Source organism: Schistocerca piceifrons, chromosome 2, assembly GCF_021461385.2.
Source record: "Schistocerca piceifrons isolate TAMUIC-IGC-003096 chromosome 2, iqSchPice1.1, whole genome shotgun sequence".
In the NCBI taxonomy this organism is placed as follows: domain Eukaryota; kingdom Metazoa; phylum Arthropoda; class Insecta; order Orthoptera; family Acrididae; genus Schistocerca; species Schistocerca piceifrons.
The window spans coordinates 571,223,357-571,246,259 of NC_060139.1; the positions used below are offsets into that span (position 1 = coordinate 571,223,357).

At 44.0% G+C, this 22,903-nt stretch overlaps 1 protein-coding gene across 1 annotated transcript; it reads right to left on the reverse strand.

Moving 5' to 3' along the window:
• Positions 1 to 21,446: 21,446 nt before the first annotated feature.
• LOC124775597 (CARD- and ANK-domain containing inflammasome adapter protein-like) lies at positions 21,447 to 22,505 on the reverse strand. The gene has a single exon (XM_047250428.1). The coding sequence runs from the start codon at positions 22,503 to 22,505 to the stop codon at positions 21,447 to 21,449; it is 1,059 nt and encodes a 352-aa protein (XP_047106384.1).
• Positions 22,506 to 22,903: the final 398 nt, after the last annotated feature.

Genomic DNA, 22,903 nt, shown 5'->3' on the forward strand with positions numbered 1-22,903 from the left:
TTGCCACCATATTTTTTGTTGATACCGAAACCAAAAGATATTTATCGATGTCCTATGTGTAAGTATTAAAATTAGTAGCAATGTCGACAACGATGCTGTAAAAATTATAGTCGTAGTAGGTGAAGTATTCCGAGCAAAAAAAATCCCAGCTGACAGCATTCAAACAAAAGAAGCATTCTATCTACAGGGTGCAGAGCTTAAATCCGGACAAATGAACTTTTTAAAAGCAAGTTTATCAAAACAAAATACAAATGAAATCTTTCAAGAGTAACATTACTCAATGTAACCCCCTTCTGCCGCAATAACAGCCTCTAATCTCGTCCAGGAGCGATCGCACGCACTCTTTAAAGCTGCGCTGTCCATTTTCTCGAATGCTGCTTCGATAGTGATGCGTAGAGATGCGACATTAGGATGCCTCGAGTTATTGGTAACTCTTCCGACTATGCTCGAAACGTAGTAGTTGAGGGAGTTGAAATCCGCGCTATTCGGGGCCAGAACTCCTTTCACAAGAACATGTCAACATTATCCAAGAGGCAGTTCATGATTAAATGGCTAGTATAAGGTCCTCCGCTGCTATCCGACGCATTGTTCACTCACTGACATTCAATACTGACGCCTATTTCCTCTCCGAAATCAGCGCCTAAGCCTTTTAGATGACTGCTGCAGTTCATGACATGCGTTTCTACGAATGAGGTTTCCTCGCCAGGCTAGCGTAACATTCCCCAGACTTCTCTTAAGGATTACACTTGGCCACAATAACGTAGAAAGTTGACACCGGGTACTGGAAAAATTGGAACTATTTCAGTTGGCGAATACTTTCGAGAATCGCTGCTCTTCGGTTATACTCAGCACTTGTCCGTAACGTCTCGACCATTTTGAGGTTTTAACTGTTTACTAGATGCCTTTGGCTTTCACGAATGCTAATCGCGACTTCCAGCGCAACTACAATATGGAGGGAAATTCATACTGAAATTTGTCTGAATTTAAACAGCACACCCTGTTTATACTTTAGCAGCTACACACAGTTCATCTGTTAGAAAGACCATACCATTAACTAAATACTTAGCAGTCCAAAGAGTCACCAGCGTATGGAAATATCACTATGCTCCTACATCCACTACGTTAATGAAATTTTAAAAAACTGCTTTTATTGGACACACGAGATAGACAGCTGGTTAGTACCTTAGTTGGCGTCTGTATTAGCAAGGTGTGCCTGTACCGCACACAGGCTCTGATGTCAAAAGACTCTTTATTGAAGACAGTGAATCATTCACAAATGATATTGTAGAATATCAGTGTGGTACATATGTGAGAATGCCTTGCCTTACTCCACCTAATTTTCATGTTTTGTGTCACAAGTCGTCCCCTTAATATGTTGTGGCAGTTCATAGGTGTAGCACCAGTTGATCCATCACACGCTGGTGAAGAACAGTGGAGTGGAAGTGACCTCAGAAACTTCAGTGGCTTTATTACAGTGTATCTATCTAAGAATTCTAAAGATTATTGGAAAAGTCAATGATAAGTGTCAGAGTGATCGGCACTTTGGTGCTCTGTCAATAAACTCCAGAATTTAATTGACTTCTTGAATGTACAGGAGTACGCTAATGAACTCCTTGCCCTGTATCCCATTCAGCAGTTAGTGGATTTTGAAGCATTGCTCCTAACTAGGCTGCAAATAGTGTCGTTGCATATGTTCTAATGGACAAGAACAGATCAGAGACCTTCCCCAGAGTTCGTTTCCTCCTGTCATCGTACTTGCTACTCCTTGACGCCATTGTGATGCTCCAGTCGGTATTGCTGCTTCTAGAGTTTCGGCCTTGCTTCAAACTACTGGTGGAGTTGCTGTCTGGTCTGGGCGACCCTGGCCTGGCAGGAACAGCAGCGTGGACCGAATGGAAGGTGGTGGTGCACTGCGTCATCTGCGATACGTCCAGCTGCTGCTGCACCGCGCCACGCAGCTGTTGCAGGCGCACGTCTCGCTCTCGGTCACAGTCAGCCTGCTCGGCTGCACTACAGTAGGAACTACATGCTGGTCATGTTGGAGGCACCAGACGACAATGTGCAACCCCTGGTGACAGCCACGAGCAAAACCTACTCGTTGTGCTGGTGAGGTGTGCCACCTGGTCATCAAGCTGGCGCTAACCCTGTCGTGCTCCTCGCTGGTTGGCGACACTAGTTACACGCTGCTACTGATGGAGGGGTCCACGGCCATCATGAGGCATCATCAAAACTGGGGCGTTCCTGAGACAACTGGAACGACAACCCACACTGCAGTTCACAGCTTCTGGTCTCTTTTCACTCGACAGGAGGGTGCTCCTAGGCGTCGTCTCTGCCACATACCGAGTCATTCTAAAGCAGCCCGGATTTCGTAAACAGTCAGCATGGGATCCATGGTTTGCCTCTGCTGAGGGAGAGTGGGTTGGGGGCACAATTTGTTACTGTATTCCTTACACTCTAAATATATGAGAGGCATTCAATAAGTAACAAAGTATACTTTTTTCCTAGGTCACTTTCGGTTAAAGAAATGCGGAATTTGTTGTGCGACATCATGGAATATTCCCGCTTCATTTCTTGTAGTTTCATGAAGTCCTGACAGTTTGCGGCACTATACGTAGCCTGCAAAATTGTGTCTGTGACTGTGGTGTGTTCCACACGCGACATTGAGTGTCTTTTGTCAGAAAACCAGAGCATTGCAGATATTCATAGGTGCTTGCAGAGTGTCTAAGGATACCTGTTGGTGAACAAAAGCACTGTAAGTCATTGGGCGAGGCGCAACAAGGTCGCTGCAAACCTGTCTGATCTCCCGCGTGCTAACTGGGTGCAAAAGGTTGTGATTCCGGCGATGTTGGAAAGTGTGAGCGCTCATTCGAGGTGATCGACGAATCACAATCAAACAACTCGCTGCACATTTGGACGTCTCTGTTGGCACTGCTGACACACTCATCCACCAGTTGAGGTATTCGGAGGTGTGGCCAACTGCGTTCACCGCTGCCTAACAGAAGACCATAAACAGCAACGAAGGACCATCTGTACAGGGTTACTTGCGGGTCACAAGGCTGATCGTGACAATTTTTGTCGAGCATCGTCACAGGCAATGAAACAAAGGTTCATCACTTCGAACTGGAAACAAAATGGCAGTTCATGGAGTGGTGCCCCACCACCTCTCCCCTGAAGAGGAAGTTCAAATCCGCTCTCTCAGTCAGTAAAGTCAGGGCGACAGTCTTCTGAGACTCTAAAGGAGTTATTCCGCTTTATGTACTCACTCTTGGTTCAATGAGCAACTCTGAAATATTTTATCCTACGCTCAGATAACTGAAACAACGGCTTTAGCGTGTTCGTCGTCACAAAAATGCAAACGAACTTCTCCCTTTCCGTGACAACACAAGGCCTCACATAGGAGCTCACAAGACGTCATAGCTTCATTGGACTTTTCTTTCTGTACCATCCTACAGTCTGGATCTCGCACCTTTGGACTTCTATCCATTTGGCCCAATGAAGTATGCAGTCCAGAGGAAGCAGTACGTGGATGATGGTACTGTATAACCTGAAAGTCGGTTGCCTCAACCCCTTTCGTTGGATGACCACCTGCTAAACAAAAATGTCTTTTTGAACCTCTTGATATCCTTGCACGCCGTTTCGAACGTTGCCGACAAGCAGGGACTGTCGTTCAGGAATACCCAAGTCTGTCGCGGCCCGCACTTTCCACTGCTATAGCTGTTTGGAATGCTGGAGAAGATTTTTTCCCGAGCGTGTAATTTATCATCTGGAGGGGGCCTCACATGTCGCAAAATTAATGCGGAAGATACTGCCCTAGGTCGAGGCACCTCGCACGATAGTACTAAATTGGATAGTTCCCGATAGGCCATTGCAGATGCAGCTTCGAGTGACCCCACTCATGACCTCATAACTTGTTATTGCCATGTCGACAACAGTATTACAGTTGAAAATCTTAATAGCACGTCACAAATTGACAGTTCAATAGGACACGAAGTTTTGGTGATGGGGCAAAACTGGACGTATCTTAAGATAATGTTGCAATGACTGCAGTGAGGTTCTGTCTTGGTGTGTGTGTGTGTGTGTTTGTGTGTGTGTGTGTGTGTGTGTGTGTGTGTGTGTGTGTGTGTGTGTGTGTTTGTGTGTGTTTGGGACATGGGCATGTCTTGTGTGTGCATTTCAACATGGGAATCGAAAGCTTTGCAGAACGAGAAATTTTGAACAGGTAATTCGACTGACGAGACAATGAATCTGAGCTGGTCAAACAAACATGTGCATGAAACTAAGAAATTCAGCCTTTAGTTGCAAGTGAAGTCTGAATTTCGTTGTTTCTGAACAATTCACGGAAACATGTGCATGGCCATACAAAATTATTTGGAATTCTAGGAGGAGATGCTCATAGTGTTTGATGCTTCATTGCTAGATTTCATGCCAGAACTGCACTCCAATGTCTAATTTCACTGTTTTCTGGGAAATCGTCCAAGACCTATGAGTGTGTGTGTTAGTGATGACTGGCAGTCAATGGTACATGACATTTACCTGGCCATGTCCGCTCCGATCGATGAATGGTCAGCGTGACTGACCGCCGTCCTAGAAGGCCCGGGTTCAATTCCCGGCGGGGTCGGGGATTTTCTCCGCTCAGGCACTGGGAATTGTGTCGTCTTCATCATCATTTGATCCCCATCCGGCGCGCAGGTCGCCCAATGTGGTGGCGAATGTAATAAGACCTGCACCAAGGCGGCCGGACCTGTCCGTTAAGGGGCCTCCCAGCCAATGACGCCAAACGCTCATTTCTATTTTACGTGGCCGTACCCACAACAGCTGCTACTGTCTTGGCTACTGTATCTGGGAAAAACTGTTAAACGAACTAACCCTGTCATGTCACCGTCATGCAGTGCCTCCTGATGATATGCACTGAAGCACTTCGGTAATAGTCTGCATGTCAATGTTACATCCGTCCCAGAGTAATGTGTTAAACATAGTGATAACCACCCTGAGACTGGCCTTAAAATAATGAGCATATTATTGTTTTTGTACATGAATCATAGTGATGGGAATGACATTAATCATTTGTACTGGAGATGAGCAATGGTATTCTGTAAAGCGTCAGTCATGTCCCAAATCTACATGATTTGTGAAAATAAAGCAACTATAATGATTTGTAGTTACATATCTGTTCCTTGCACTCCCAATCTCGTTTTTTTTATATTAATTCCACATTCTGGACTCTAGTGGAATTATTTCATAAATAAATGTAATCAAGACGAATTACTTTAACAATGTGGGGCCTAAAAATCCATCATAACAAATGTTTAACTGCTAGGTGAAGAGTGGAGTGAATTAGTGAAGTAAGAATACATGAAGAAAATATGCTTGACACGTCGTTAAATGGTACATACACTGATGTAAGAAGCTTAGCAGGATTGACACTATAATTGTTTTACACTTCTCACATAAACACAAATATCAAATATATTATTCGTTACTTAATCATGAGTTACTAAATATTCAATTATGCAATAGTCAAACATCACTTTTTGATACGAAACAGTTATTTACTGCAAAAAAAAGAATGAAAAGAATGAAGAAATGTTTTGTCCCATCTGTATATCTATGAACGTGTATGACACTAGATGCGATTAAAGTAGGGATGAAAGAATAATCCTTGCAATACAAGAAAAAAAAATCGTTACTCTGATGCAAAACAAAAGACAAATAAATAAATAAAGACCTTCTTTTTCGCAAGTGCACTTCTGTGAAATGGTGAAAACAATCGGTGATGATTTGTTGTAAACCGAAACATTTTAAGCTAAATGTTTTAATGCTGTACAACATTCCCATTCTTTCACTTTTCCTTTATAAGTAACTGTCCCATTTATTAAATCGGAATTAAATGTTCCAGTTCTACAGTGAAACTTTTTATCTTCACATTAGGACCCCCTATACCTAATTCGGTAAAAGTGAGTAAATATCGGACTATCAACGTTTTAGGTCCACTCTCCAGAAACCTTACCTGTCAAACCACTAGCAACTGCTGAATGCTGTTTATTTCAGTAACATGTAATCAGTAACTCCCTCCCGAACAGCTGTGCATGTTAAAGCGCTCGCCCCGGGTCGAATCCGCCCAGTGGGTTAATGATGAGGGTCGTTGTACCAGCCAGCCTGGATGTGATTGTTAGGCAGTTTCGCACATCCCACTAGGTGAATACCATACAGGTACCAAAGTCCCCATGCAGTTACACGATTCGTAAATATTTTGAAAAGTTGCACTTACTTTCACATGAGTCAGATAGGGTTCCCATACCGTATTTCATCCTGGAGGGTAACGTGGTGGAGACTAGAAGGTCATCCGACCACCCCTTAAATTAACAATGCTAAATCAATTTCTAAGCATACCGACCCTTCTCTGATGAGGGATAAAGGCACAAGAAAAACAGAACATGTAATCAGTAAGAGTAAGTATCTCAAAGGAACATTTTTCACTATAGTCCGTTTAAAATTAATGGATTGTTCGTGTCTGTCACTTACGGCTACAGTGTTGCCAAGTCAGCTGCCAGCTACCGCTCAGTTACAGGTGATACTCAACACTGCGGGGCACTTCACAAATGCTGTTAACGTGTAACGCCAAGCAGTACTGGTAGTGGCCACTGCGAGGTATGTCGGAAATGCGCGATGCTCTGTTAACAGCTGATTTTAAGTAATGACTGACTTAGCAGCAGCGGGCGACACGTTGTGTAGCCCTGAATTTAAACTGGTATCTTAAGCCAAACACAACCTCGTAATAGGCTATGTATCCGAGGAAAAGGCGGTCAACTGTCTGAGACAGAATTAAAATCAAGATCGCTTTGTTCACGGCGAGTGAAGCTAATCTCTACGAGGAAACTGTTTTAGCACTAAGAGCAAACTGTAATTTCTCGCTGTCTTTGGTCACCTGAAAGCATCGACACACTGGCTAGACGAGCTGCAGCGTTACCAACCGATGAGCAGTCCTTGTTCACACTTGATTACGGATTACAGGCAACACAGGCAGATTCCAGACGAAAAAAAGAATGATGGGAAAAAATAAGAGTAAACAAAAATCTCAATACGATGATGACGTGGCAAAGAATTAGAAATAAAAACAATACATTTCAATCAATTAGTCAAAGTCTTTTGAAATAAAAGAAGGATATTTACACTGAAAGATGTTGTTCCATTTATGACTACGATGGCCCATTCGTAACAATGACTTGCAGCCTTCAAAAACTCGGCTTTCGTGATAGGCTTATCAGATCTTGGTAATGATACTAACTGTATACGTAACGCTTAATAACGTCTTGTGCGGAATTGTATAGTAATGTTTCGTTAGTGTTGTGTATGAAACGTGTGTACTTGTATCGTTGTGTCTGCGTGTGTTATCATTTGTGATTAAACACGAAATAAAAGTGCCAGACCCATGATTCGTGATGTATACACATCAAGAAAGAGCATCCGACAAGAAACTGGAAGTGAACTGACCAACTGCTCGGTCGTGACGTTGAGCGTTCTGATTAGGGGACACCATCTCCAATGTGTTAAATGTCAACTATCAAGTAATTTTAATCAGACAAAAGACAAAGCGATTTCCACTTTTGTTCTGAATCATACAAGACATTTGGGCGTTACTTGTATTCCAGTCTCAATTATGCTTTTGTAGATGGTCGCTACGAAATGCGAAGCACAGGCCGTCGTACAACGCTGTTAACCAGTGAGTTATAAACAGTATTCGTTTTGTACCGTATTATGTAATTGTCTTTTAGTTCCCTTTCGCCGTTTTACCCAGCTGTACAGTTGGAACGCTATGTCTGTCTTTCATATTTGACTGTGATTTAGTATGTGCTTTCATCCTATTACTTACTTCAGTAAATTCTTTTTCTGTTCTAATTGCCAAGATAACGGATATATTAATTATTTGTTTGGGTAAAAGTAAAAAGTTTGTTGGAATCGGTAGCACAACTTGTGAGACAACTAGAAGGGAGATTTTTGACACATCCTTAGCTATAGCTCGCTTGCACCTGTCAAGCTAAGCAAAAGCGTAGTATTTGTTACACATATTGAACTAATCTGCAGAATAGCCTGAGGCCTCAGTAAATTTGCAATTACATTATCTTCCAGTTAATACGGAGTTTTGCTGTTCTTAGTTTAAGTGTTTACAATGAACAATGAATTCAAGATCAGTTCAATGAATGGTCACGTATCCCATAAAATAAATACTGAACAACACTGGGATAGGCCACTATCGCTTGACCGACATGACTCTGTATGTGCAAGTAAATCTTGGGGGCAGCAGACAGTCAATTAATGATCAGGTTTCAATTTTTTAAAATTTCCATTTTCATTGGGCACATCACTGTATTAAGGTAAAAGCGGGACAGATGACGAGGGAGGACAGACGCCGCACTTCCAAGAAATTCGTCAGCAGACATTGTTTTGCGCGCGACGCTCATTGTTGTTGTAACCGCTAGTGCGATGAGTTTACTCCCAAGTTTTTGTACTTCAGGACCGGAAAATAGAGGATAAATTTCAGAAAATAGCATTTCGAGACCAAGGTAAGTCAAGGAAATTTTACACGATTCCTTTTTAATAGTATGTACTAGTAGATAAGCTCCTTGTAGCTTATAAGTTGGATTTAGATTGTGCAGTGGAAACATGTAGGTTATGTCGATCGAGTAGTGGCTTCATCCGATAACATCTTTGGTGAAAATGGGGGTGCGGCATCTGTCCCTACGAAAACGGACAGATGACGCACCATTACTGTGGGACAGATGCCGCAATGCTTGCAATGCTAACAGGAATCCATACGTTTTGGTTTTACAGAAAAATGCCGAGGAAACACGTTAGGGCAACAGACAGGGGAAATTGACTGTATAAGATCTATTATAGGTAGTGAACTAGGAAGGTTATGCCAAAAGGAAAGCAGCTCGAATGAAAAATATACCATAACGAACATCAAGAAGAAGACTTCCTACGCACAATTTCAAGAAAGCATTGTATGGACCATCATTATACTTGGGTGAAGGTGCAGAAAGGAAATTAGTTGCCCATGTAAAGAAATTGCAATCATGTGGCTTTGCTCCCAAACCGTCAGACGTCAGATGGCTTTCAATTTAGCTGGGACTGAAAAACAAATTCAACAAGGAAAAGAAACTTGAAGGAGAGATTGGTTTCTCTAATTTTTAGAACGCAATGAGGGCTTAAGCAGCAGGGCTTTCTGTAGCCAGAGTGATTGGAATGAACACAGACGAAGTCAATTCTTACTTTGATATGTTATCACACACGTTGACCGAAAATGGTCTTTTGGATAAACCAGGTAGTATCTACAACGTAGACAAAACTGATCTACAGTTAAACAATGAGCATGGGAAGGTTGTTGCGGCAAAAGGAACAGAGATACCCATGTCATTACTTCTGCTGAAAGAGGAGAGACAATAACAGTTATTGCATGCTATAATGGTGAGGGAAATTTCTTACCACCTTACTGCATTTACAAAGGAGTGAATAAAAAACAAGACGCTGAAGACAATGTGCCTCCAGGATCAGTTGTTGTTATGAGGAGAGAATCCGCCTATGTCAACAGTGATATTTTCATGGATTGGTTCAAAAACCATTTCCTTCCTAGAAAGGCGCCTGACCCTGCTCTTCTTCTGTTAGATGGTCGTGTCTCTCATATGAATTGTGTCACCCTTTTGGATATAGCTGTTGAAAATGAAGTGTCGATAATTTGTTTGCCTAGCCATACGACACACTTTATACAGCCACCAGACCGATCATTTTTCAAGCCACTGAAATCCTACTTTAAAGAGGCTTGTCATTCATGGATTGTAGGTAATGTACGCAAAGACAGAAGAATTACAAGGCAGCAATTTGGAGAGTTGCTCTTCAAAGCATGGACTCGTGCTGCCACTGTTCAGATTGGTGTATACGGATTTAGAGCTCCTGGAATTATCCCGCTTGACAAAGCAGTAATTCCAAACCATGCCTTTGTTTCAGACATTAATAATACTGAACTCCCAACTACTGCAGATGTCTCTAATGATCTGGCTCCAGATGAGCCTTCAACATCAAGATCTGAAACAAATGTGTTAATAGAACACCCTCCTACCTGCAAACCTTGCACAAATTTGGCCACTCATCGACCAACTGATCAAGGCAGCTGTTGTGTAAATGACAACTCAGTGACACCTCATGGAGAGACTCCATAAAAATTTCTGGAAAAGATTTCACCTGTTCCTATACTGCCTCAGAGAAATCAATCCAGAAGAAAGCAATCAGCAACAAATATAACATCCGACGATTTTATAACAACGAAAAGAAAGAAAATCACCGAAATTAACAAGAAAGGAAAAGCTTTTGCCCACAAAAATATAGCGGCTAAAAGAAATCAAATCCCCAAAACCAGAGGGAAAAAACGCCAAAGAGGCGTCTGTTTGTGGACTCGGTTTCAGAAGAAGATGATGATGATATTTCCCCATATAAGTTCCCCCGATGAATTAAATTTCGAAGGAAACGAATGAGTAGAGCGCCATGAACTTTATCAAGAAAAATCGTCTACCTCTGACTGGGTTCAGTGTGTAGGATGGTCTAGGGTGCCCCATGAATCATGCACTCTCTATGAGAACATGTGTCGTTTGTGTGGAAGACTTAAAAACAAACTTGAAAAAGAAAAATCAAAGTGAATGTCATTTTCGATGTATTTTGCCATTGTCCATCTGTCCCTCCCGTCTGCTGCATCTTGCCCGCCACTTAATAATTAAGTGAAGTTTACAAGCCTTTGTACATCATAAGAATGTTCCTTTATTATAAAGTTTTTTGTAATGCGATGGTATCTATAATAAAATACAATGTTTAAACCATCAATCTTGTCTAATTTTATTGCGATTTACGTGTTAATATATTGATAAAAATTAATTTGAAAAAATGTGCTGTGTCTGTCCCGCCTTTACCTTATATACTGATATACAGGTGATATTTGTGGAAACATTATTAATGACACGAAGAAGTTCCGGAATCTCTGATGTCCATCCAGTAGATACGACTGATAATTTTTCATGGTGGAATCGCATCTAGTAACAGGTTTTATATTCGTCTACCACATTCGCATTTGGCAAACCACGACCTTATCAGAGCAATAGGTTGAATATCACAGTACTGCCACGACTTTATGCCGTTATGTTTCTCTATCAACATAGTTTATCGTCGATCAGATTGCATTTTCTTGTATACTGTTCAGTCTAATATGCCGTATGTATACTGTAATTGACGCAAATAAGAGCTGTGTTGTGTTGTGAAACTAACTTCTCGAGTGTTATCCATGGTGGTTCTGTAGGTCGCTGCTGTCGTATTTGGAAGGAGCGGCTTTAAATAACTGTTTTGCGTCTTCATTTACGTTTCCCACAATTTACCAAAATAATTCCGAATAGGTAACAGAATGATTTCTGAAACAAGACTATGGCTGTTTACCTTGTCAAACCCAAGCCAGTTGTCCGTCCGTATGGACCTCGTTCCCTACGAGACGCTAAATTCTTAAATTTCTTTGTGAGTGTTGTTCGAAAAAGGCTTAGTGATCAGAATCACAAGCATGTTCCAACAAGGCTGCAGTCCGCTCTTCTTGATGATATAGTGAACCTAAACTGCTACTTTGTGAAAAATAAGGAAACATATTTCTTCTGAAACGCTTTGGCGCTATTTGTCCATACTTTCATTACATTTGGTACACCGTTTTCTCCTTACCGCTTTTGGTTAGTCACGAAAACACTCCAGTATTGATTCTGGAAACACGGCTTTAGCTGCCGGAGTTCCTCTTCCACAATCGCTTTTCGCACTTCGTACCAATGTAAATGCGCAACTGTTTTTAAACGGGATTACGTCTTTTTTATCAAAACTTTCGGCTAATCTTCACTGTGTGGCCTTTTGTGCAGCCAAGAAGAAGTAGAAATAAGATTAAAAAATCGGTACGTGCGATGCAAATCAACAGACAAACAGATGATTAAAATCTCAGAAAAAATGGTTGACTTATTCAAGAGCAACAGCTTCACAAATTCAGCAAGTCGGTTATACGTTGGGTCACTTCTGGTCCTTATGCAAGCAGTTATTCGGCTTGGTATTGATAGAGTTGTTGTATGTGCATCCGAGGGACATCGTGCCAAATTCTGTCCACTTCGCGCGTTAGATCGGCAAAATCCCGAGATAGTTGAAAGGCCCTGCACATAATGTTCCACCGAGGAAGGTGGCGCAGTGCCACAATGGACTCGCATTCGGGAGAACGACGGTTCAATCCCGCGTCCGGCAGTCCTGATCTAGGTTTTCAGTGAGTTCCATAAATCGCTCCAGGCAAATGCCGGGATGGTTCCTTTGAAAAGGCACGGCCGATTTGCAATGAAGGGCAACAAAACGGAGCACAGACAATCGTCTATGTACCGCTGTGCTACACAGGGGCCGAGGGTGACAACCAAAGGGGTCCAGCTATCAAAAGTAATGGCACCCCAGACCGTGAGTCCTGGCTGTCGGAATGTACGGCGTATCAGCGCTTTCTGCGGCTCCTCCACACATGTCTTCTCTGGTCATAGAGGCTTAATTTGAAGCGGGACTCTCAGTCAAGAGAATTCTAATCCTGGCGATGCGATTCCAGGCTAAAAACGTGTCTGAACATCCCCAGACAGCGGTGGAGTGGCAACGTGACTATCGCCCGCGTCATGGCCCAACATCCAAGAGTAATGGTCTGGGCTGCCATTTCTTTTCATTGCCGGATCTTTTTGGCTCTTATCGGTGACACCCTTACAGCACGGCGGTACGTCATGGTGTTCTAGGCCCCATTTTGTCGCCCTTCATTGCAAAACATCCTTAGCTTACATTTCAACCCTCCCGCACACTTCGAGATGCTTGTCTTTGTGTTTGCCAGTGCCTACCTTGGCCAGGAAGGTAGGCGAATCTCTCCCAAATTGAGAAAATGTGGAGCGTTATGGGCAGGATCCTCCAAGCAGCTCTGGAGTTTGACGATCTAACGAGCCAATTGGCCAGAATTTGACATGAAACCATCCAGGAGGACATCCAACAACTCTCTCAATGAATGCCAAGCCAAATAACTGCTTGCATAAGGCCCAAAAGTGGACCAAAACGATGCTGATTTGCTCAATTTGTGAAGTTCCTTCACTTGAATAAATTATCCAATTTTTCTGAAATTGTAATCATTTGAAACTTCCTGGCAGATTAAAAGTGTGTGCCCGACCGAGACTCAAACTCGGGACCTTTGCGTTTCACGGGCAAGTGCTCTACCAACTGAGCTACCGAAGCACGACTCACGCCGCGTACTCACAGCTTTACTTCTGCCAGTACCTCGTCTCCTACCTTCCAGACTCAAACTTATAATACCAGCGTCTCACCTGCTCGCAAAATGTAGAGGTTGAAGGTATTTGTTCACTCTATGCGGCAGGAAAGACGGCGATTTGTAGCGGATATACTGGTGCAAGCACAAGTATTTCGCAGCATACCGCTCAGCGTACGTTAGTGAATATGGGTCTCTGAAACACAAGACCCTTAAATACACCCGGCGGATCGTCATGTTTGCATACGTGGCAATACAGGCGAACGGCTGCTCGAAAATTGCGCTGCACCATGGATACAGACCGATGCTTTCACGCGGCCTATGGTGGTAATCGAATGCAACGTTGAGACTGCAGACCACTTACATCCTTCTTTGATGTTACACACACCAAAAAACGTTTTGCATCACCCCGATTCCCAGAACTCTTGAAGACAGACGTTGACTGTGGATATTGTATCACAGACATAGTCCCTTTTTTCAGAGATGTTACCAAACCCCCACAAAGATGTAAACAACCATGCATGAGCAGCGCCTACTAGACGGGGAGGTACACGGCTCGTGTTGTCAGCAGTTCAACCGTGCCTACACGGTTAATACCAGCGTTCGATCGCGTCCGCATTGTAAACTTTGGGCCTGGATGGGCTCTGAATAAGGGAAGTGTCCAGGCGTCTCGGAGTGAACCAAAGCAATGTTGTTCGTACATGGAGGAGATACAGCGAGACAGAAACTGCCTATGACATGCCTCGCCCAGGCCGCTCAAGGGCTACTACTGCAGTGGATGACAGCTACCTATGGATTATGGCTCGGAGGAACCCTGACAGCAACGCTGCCATGTTGGATAATGCTTTCCGTCCAGCCCCAGGACTTCATGTTACGACTCAAACTTTGCGCAATAGGCTGCATGATACGCAAATTTACTCCCGAGTCCATGGCGGGTCCATCTTTGCAACTACGACACCATGAAGCGTACAAATGGGCCCAACAACATGCCGAATGGACTGCTCAGGATTGGCATCACCTTCTCTTCAGCGATGAGTGTCACATGTGTCTTCAATCACACAATCATCGGAGACGTGTTTGGAGGCAACCCGGTCTGGCTGAACGCCTCAGACACACTGTCCAACGAGTACAGCAAGGTGGAGGTTCCCTGCTGTTTTGGGGTGGCATTATGTGGGGCCGACGTACCCTGCTGCTGGTCATGGAAGGCGCCATAACGGCTGAACGATACGTGAATGCCATCCTCCGACCGATAGTGCAACCATATCGGCAGCATATTGGCAAGGCATTCGTCTTCATGGACGTCAATTCGCGTCCCGGTCCTGCACATATTGTGAATGACTTCCTTCAGGATAACGACATCGCTCGACTAGAGTGGGCAGCATGTTCTCCAGACATGGACCCTATTGAACATGCCTCATATAGATTGAAAACGGCTGTTTATGGACAAGGTAACCCACCAACCACTCTGAGGGATCTATGCCGAGTCGCCGTTGAGGAGTGGGACAATCTGGACCAACAATGCCTTGATGAACTTGTGGATAGTACGCCACGGCGAATACAGGCATGCACCAGCGCAAGAGGACATGCTACTAGATATTAGAGGTACCGGTGTCGACAGAAACCTGGACCACCACCTCTGAAGGTTTCGCTGTATGGTGGTACAACATGCAATGCGTGGTTTTCGTGAGCAATAAAAGGGGCGGATATGATGTTTATGTTGATGTCTATTCCAATTCTCTGTACAGGATCCGGAACTCTCGGAACCGAGGTGACGCAAAACTTTTTTTGATGTGTGTAGTATTACAACGGCATACTCCATAAGGATAAATGTCTGTGTCACAACGGTGGTTTGAGGATCATGGTAGTGAATTCACATTTATGCCTTGATCACCAAATTCCTTTGATTTGAAACAGATGGAACATATATGTGGAAGTATCGGGCTCCATCCATACCCACAAACCATCGACCCGTAATTAAGGGGAACAGCTTGACCTGTGAGTGGCTTATGCTTATCGACGCTTCCAGGACACTTCAATTTTTGTGATCCATATCTAGGTCATACAGACGCTTGACGCCTCATTTGTGACGGTACCTTTCCTTGGTACTTAAGTCTTCAAGCTGCAACAGCACATGGTGTAATGTCCTGCTTTACTAGCTCAGCCTGGGCCGATGGATATTTTTATCACAAGCTGTAGATCGTATTGGTATATGCTTAACAATACGATGCACACCCGTATTAGATGCAATTCTTATGATTTCAGCCTTCAATTTCTGCTATGACTACACGTGTTGCAGGCTGCAGTATGCGAGCTTGTATAGTATTGAGGAATTTTATTTTCAATCACAGAACATGTCTCACATGTTATGTAAACTGAAGGTGGAGGAAAGAGAAGGAACTAATGAATCAGTTGAATCTGGACTTTACGTACAATTAGCGGCACCGAGTGAAAATGTGTGTTGGGCTGTAATCTGAACACAGGATCTCCTGGTTACTAGGCACCTGCGTTAACCACTGCACCGCCTGGGTACAGTGTTCATCGGAAATTCGCGGACTATCTTGGCAGGCTCCCCGGCCGACCCACACTCTCACTTAGTGCCTCCCATTCGCAGTCCCCGTCCATATCCTCCATACTCGCTAATATTAGCTTCTCACTGGAAGTTTCACTTAATTTTAATCCTCACTGAAAATTGTGGATTCTCTGCCCATCGAGGCGGATCAGTTACATTAAACTGTGGTGTCTATTATTTCAGACATGTCCAAAACAACATTAACCACGCTTTCATATACACTGAAGCGCCGAAGAAACTGGTACAGGCATGCGTATTCAAATACAGAGCTATGTAAACAGGCAGAATACGGTGTTGCGATGGCAACCCCTATGTTAAGACAGCAAGTGTCTGGCTCAGTTATTAGATCGCTTACTCCTGCTATAATGACAGGTTACCAAGATTTTAGTGAGTTTGAAAATGGTGTTATAGTCGGCGCACCAGCGATGGGACACAGCATCTCCGAGGTAGCGATGAAGTGGGGATTTTCCCGTACGACCATTTGACTAGTGTACCGTGAATATCAGGAATCCGGTAAAACATCAAATCTCCGACATCGCTGCGCGCTGAAGAAGATCCTACAAGAACAGGACCAATGACGACTGAAGAGAATCTTTAACGTGACAGAAGTGCAACCCTTTCGTAAACTGCTGCAGATTTCAGTGTTGGGCCATCAACAAGTGTCAGCGTGCGAACCATTCAACGAAACATCATCGATATGGGAGCCGAAGGGCCACTTGTGTACCCTTGATGACTGCACGACACAAAGCTTTACGTCTCGCCTGGGCCCGTGAACACCGACATTGGACTATTGAAAACCGCAAACATGTTGCCTCGTCGGACGAATCTCGTTTCAAATTACTCAGAGCGGATGGTGTGAAGACAATCTCACACCAGGGACCCTACATGTCAGCAGGGGACTGTTCAAACTGATGAAGCCACTGTAATGGTGTGGGGTATGTGCAGTTGGAGTGATATGAGACTCCCGATACGTCTAGATACGATTCTGACAGGTGGCACGTACGTAAGCGTCCTGCGTGATCACCTGCATCCATTCATGTCCATTGTGCATTCCGACGGATTTGGCAATTCCAGCAGGACAATGATACACCCCACACGTCCAGAATTTCTACAGAGTGGCTCCAGGAACATTCTTCTGAGTTTAAACACTTCCGCTGGCCACCAAACTCTCGAGACTTGAACATTTTTGAGTATATCTGGGATGCCTTGCAATGTGCTGTTCAAAAGGGATCTCCACCCCGTCGTACTCTTACGGATTTATGGATTGTCTTGCAGGATTCAAGGCGTCAGTTCCCTGCAGTACTGTTTGAGAGATTAGTAGAGTCCATGCCACGTCGTGTTGCGGCACTTCTGCGTGCTCACGGGCGCCGTACACGATATTAGGAAGGTGTACCAGTTTCTTGGGCTCTTCAGTGTAAATGCCTCATATAGCCTGACAACCACTGTTTGCGTATTCACATCATCATCACACCTATCAGCTATTCCCCATTGACGAAAACCAGAACAACACCATTAAGCACAACAAACGCTACGATCCAATAATAGCATTACATGTAAAGTCTCAAATTGTTGCTGAATGAACCAAGGTTAAACCGTAACTTTCACTTGACTGTAACCCACTGCCTGTTACACCTAGCAAAGCAATTGAATAATGTTTTTGTTGAAGACCTCAATCAGAAGACTGATTTGACACAGCTGTCCATCGTATATTATCCTGTGGAAGCCTCATCATGTCTGTACACATATTGAAACCTACATCCATTTCAACCTGCTTACTTCAGTCAATTTCTAACCCCCCCCCCTCCCCCCCCCCCCCGCCTTACTCCTCCTCATCCTCCTCCTCCCCCACCAACACACATTTCACCCTTCCCTCAATTTCAATATTAAATATACCTTAACTCCTCCAGGTGTATTCCAAAAACCGTTCACTTTTTTTAATCAACTTGTTCAAGAATTTTCTTTTTTCCTCCTCATTAGCAATCCGATCTACCCATCTAATACTCAATATTCTTCCACAGCAGCGCACATCAATAACCTCAATGCCCATCTCGTCTGACCTGTTTATCGTCGTTGACGATGGGCCGTTAAACTTTCATCTTCCTTCCTTCCTTGTTTATCTTTCACGTTTCATTTTTGTACAAAGCTACTTCCAGAGAAATACCATCAGATTTCCTTTCACTTAAAGTTACATTCGATTTCAGCACATTTAGTTTTCTAGATACGGTTTCCTTCCTATTGCCAGTCTGCATTTTTCATCCTATGACTCTGCGATGGTCATTTATTTTGCTGCTCTTTTATCAAAACTCTTCTATTACTTTCAGTGTCTCATTCGCTAAACATCACCTGATTTAAGTCGACTACATTCCATCAACTATGTGTTGCTTTTGTTTATCTGATGAACACCTTTAAAGATAGTGTCCGTTCCGTTCAACTGTCGTTGCAAGTTCCTTGCCGCCTTTGATATAACTGCAATACCATCAGCCAACCTCAAATTTTCATTTATTTTCGCTAAATATTACTTCTCGTTCAAACAAATTCCTTTTAGATTCCCTGTACTACATGATGACTGAGATGATTGTGTAACATTGGAGGTACACTACAACCCTGTGTCACTCTATTCTCACCTACTACTGCGTTTCATACCCTTCGGCTATTACAATCGTAGTCTCATTTCTGGGGTATAGGTGAATAACATTCCGAACCCTTTCTTTTATCTCTGTTACTTCCAGAATATCAAAGAGTGCAGTCCAGTCAACATTTTCAAAAGCTACCTCTGAATCTACTAACGCTATAAAAGTAGGTTTGCCTTTTTTTGACCTATCTTCTAAGACAAGTCGTAGGGTTAGTACAGCTTCGAGTGTGCTTATATTTCTCCAGGACTCAGACTGATCTTCCTTGATATTGGTCTCTATCAGCTTTTCCATTCTTCTGTAAATAATTCAGGATAATAGTTTGAAACCATGAGGGTTCAGTAATATTCACACTGTTAGCACCTGCCTTCTTTGAAATACGAATTATTACTTTCTTCTTGAAGAAAGTCATATGTATTTTGCTAATCAGATGGAATAGTTTTGTCATGGCTTGTGCCAGAAAGGAACTCAATAATTCTGGAAGACCATCAAGTATTCCAAGTGGGCTGTTTAATACGCATATTTTATTTTTTTGCTAACTTCTGTGTGTTGAATGCGACTCGGTATTTAGACATAAAAAACATGGACAACCTAGAATACCTTACTATAAAATCCATCTATTGCATTTTCATAGCGTCTTTACTATGTCCGTTGTACATGTCAAAGTCTCAACTGTTCCATCAGGGATCTAGTTTGTACACTACTGGCCGTTAAAATTGCTACACCACGAAGATGACGTGCTACAGACGCCAAATTTAACCGACAGGAAGAAGATGCTGTGATATGCAAATGATTAGCTTTTCAGAGCATTCACACAAGGTTGGCGCCGGTGGCGACACCTACAATGAGCTGACATGAGGAAAGTTTCCAACCGATTTCTCATAAGCAAACAGCAGTTGACCGGCGTTGCCTGGTGAAACGTTGTTGTGATGCCTCGTGTAAGGAGGAGAAATGCCTACCATAACGTTTCCGATTTCGATAAAGGCCGGATTGTAGCCTATCGCGATTGCGATTTAGTATCACGACGTTGCTGCTCGCGTTGGTCGAGATCCAATGCCTGTTAGCAGAATATGGAATCGGTGGGGTCAGGAGGGTAATACGGAACGCCGTGATGGATCCCAATGACCTCGTATCACTAGCAGTCGAGATGACAGGCATCTTATCCGCATGGCTGTAACGGATCGTGCAGCCACGTCTCGATCCCTGAGTCAATAGATGGGGACGTTTGCAAGACAACAACCATCTGCACGAACAATTCGACGACGTTTGCAGCAGCATGGACCATCAGCTCGGAGACCATGGCTGCGGTTACCCTTGACGCTACATCACAGACAGGAGCGTGTACTTAATGACGAACCTGGGTGCACGAATGGCAAAACGTCATTTTTTCGGATGAATCCAGGTTCTGTTTACAGCATCATGATGGTCCCATCCGTATTTGGCAACATCGCGGTGAACGCACATTGGAAGCGTGGATTCGTCATCACCATACTGGCGTATCACCCGGCGTGATGGTATGGAGTGCCATTGGTTACACGTCTCGGTCACCTCTTGTTCGCATTGACGGCACTTTGAACAGTGGACGTTACATTTCAGATGTGTTACGACTCGTGGCTCTACCCTTCATTAGATCCCTGCGAAACCCTACGTTTCAGCAGTATAATGCACGACCGCATGTTACAGGTCTTGTACGGGCCTTTCTGGATACAGAAAATGTTCGGCTGCTGCGGTGGTCAGCACATTCTCCAGATCTCTCACCAATTGAAAATGTCTGGTCAATGGTGGCCGAACAACTCGTTCGTCACAATACGCTAGTCACTACACTTGATGAACTGTGGTATCGTGCTGAAGTTGCATGGGCAGCTGTACCTGTACACGTCATCCAAGCTCTGTTTGACTGTCAGTTCTAGTATAATATATTTCTCCAATGAATACCCGTTTATCATCTGCATTGATTATTGGCGTAACAACCTTAATGGCCAATAGTGTATATAAAGCCTTTCACTGCCACGTCACTGTGCCGTAAACTCGTCTTTGTGGGAGGTAAAGTGTATTTTTAAATGTAATTTATAAACTTGTGGCGGACGATGTATAAAAACTTTTAGGGCTAGGAATATTTTGACAACTTTTCCGTGAGACAGTTGTAATTAAGAACACGCACTAATTCCCAAAGAAAGTAGAAAAAGTGGTTCAAATGGCTCTGAGCACTATGGGACTCAACTTCTGAGGTCATCAGTCCCCTAGAACTTAGAACTACTTAAACTTAACTAACCGAAGGACATCACACACATCCATGCCCGAGGCATGGTCGCGCGGTTCCAGACTGTAGCGCCTAGAACTGCTCGGCCACTCCGGCCGGCCAAAAGAAAGTAGATTCTAGAGTGTTACCTTCGCAATGAACCCGTTATGATGAAGCTGTGACTTCTAAATGTACACTGGACATGCTGTAATATATATATATATATATATATATATATATATATATATATATATATATATATATATAAAGGATACGGATTTTATTATTGGGAGCCCCATTTATTACACTATCTCAGTCTGAAGGATAGCCACTATGGCTGCTATTAAAAATGGGTAACTTTTTTTAAACCTTACTAATTGGCAAATGACTGATTGTCTTATATATTTGGATAACAACATCTTCAGTCCAGGACCACATATCTCTTAAAGAACACAAATTGGGTTGTGTGTGTCCTCATTGTTAAATGACCGTTAACTAATTGCTTTCAGCGCAAAATGTTTCCTCCTGCCCTCAGTCGTAATGTGAGGCGCAGTACTGGCAGCATGTCGCTGTGTCCGAGCAGCTGTGACTCGTCGCTGGCACTGGAGTTCCCGCACACGGCGTGAGCCGCAACATTCGCAGTATGTCAGTGTAGCCAAACCTCCGTGCGAGGTCTTAGGGCGTCTCCTCGCGCGCGTCCTTATTGTCCCTGCGAACTCCAGCCTCCAACAACGAGTTCACTGCCTCCAGCGATCCCCTGGAGACGGCGTGGTGCAGCGGCGTCTTCCCGTCGCTGTCGCGCACGTCGTGGCGAGCCCCGGACTTCAGCAGCAGCCGAACGGTATCCACATTTCCGGTGCGCACCGCGTAGTGCAGCGCCGTGGAGCCAGTGGAATCTGCGGCGTCGATGTCTGCGCCGGCATCGATGAGGGCGGCACTGACAGCCGGTGGACGCCTGGCGGCTGCTACGTGCAGTGGCGTGTTGCCGTGGCTGTCGCTCACGTTCGGGTCCATCCCCGCAGCGAGGTACGTGCGCACCAGATTTGGATTGCCCCTTATCATTGCCCAGTGAAGGTCTGTCCATTCGCCAGGTTCCTTTGGAGGAAGTAATGGCAGTAACTTCCGCACAGCCTCCACGTCACCTGCCGACCCTGCTATTACCATCCGCCACAGACCGAGTTGCACATTGCCGCCACGGATTTCCATCACCCTGGAGAGGCCCAAATGACCTTCCTCCTTTGCCAGCTGCACAGCACTCTTACCTTCCCGGTCGAGCTCCCACATCTGCGCCCCAGATTCCAGCAGGATGTGCACGACTTTCTCGGCACCCACAGCTGCCGCGGTGTGCAGTGCTGAGCGACCCCGGTTAGTCTTAGACCCGACATCTGCTCCCGCGTCCAAAAGCACACACACTACTGCAAGGCGTTGGTGGGCTGCAGCCACGTGTAAAGGAGTCGTCCCCTCAGTATCCAGTTTGACGTTAGCCAAAGACGAATCGACAGAGAGGACAAACTGTAGGAGCTGTAACAAGCTAGCGGCACATGCTGTCCTAATTATATCTGCAGCAGAGTCGACGCTTTTCAGCATCCTTCTCGTTGATTCCAAATGTTTCAGTGGGGTACCACCTTGGAGAAATCTCTCGACCCACGTCCAAGCTCCTGTTTCTTCAGCGAAGCGCAGTGGTGACCAACCTTTTACATCAGCTGCAGTCAGCTGACCCTCTGAAGCCTCCATGTTTCTGGGGCTTCTGAAAAAAATTATGGATTTTAACAGATTCGTTTAAGTAAGAATCTCAGTGTTCGCATAATTAATATATTTGAGGGTTTATCTAAACTAACAAAATCAAAGACTATTACTTGTGTCAACAGGAGCGTTTCACTGAAAACTCGACTTTGAGGGTTGAGTATTTACCTTTACCCACACTAATACAGATCTTTTGACACACTTTCTTCTCACAGTTATCAGAACATATGACTCCCTCAACTTCATTCATTTGCCCACTAAGTTCATTGTGGATTACAGGTGAGAAATTTAAAAATCAAGCTGGAATTTCTGCCAACAAACCACATATTAAATATCTGGACTGATTCATTACACACAGTTATATTAAAATGGCTGACACACTTTTAAAG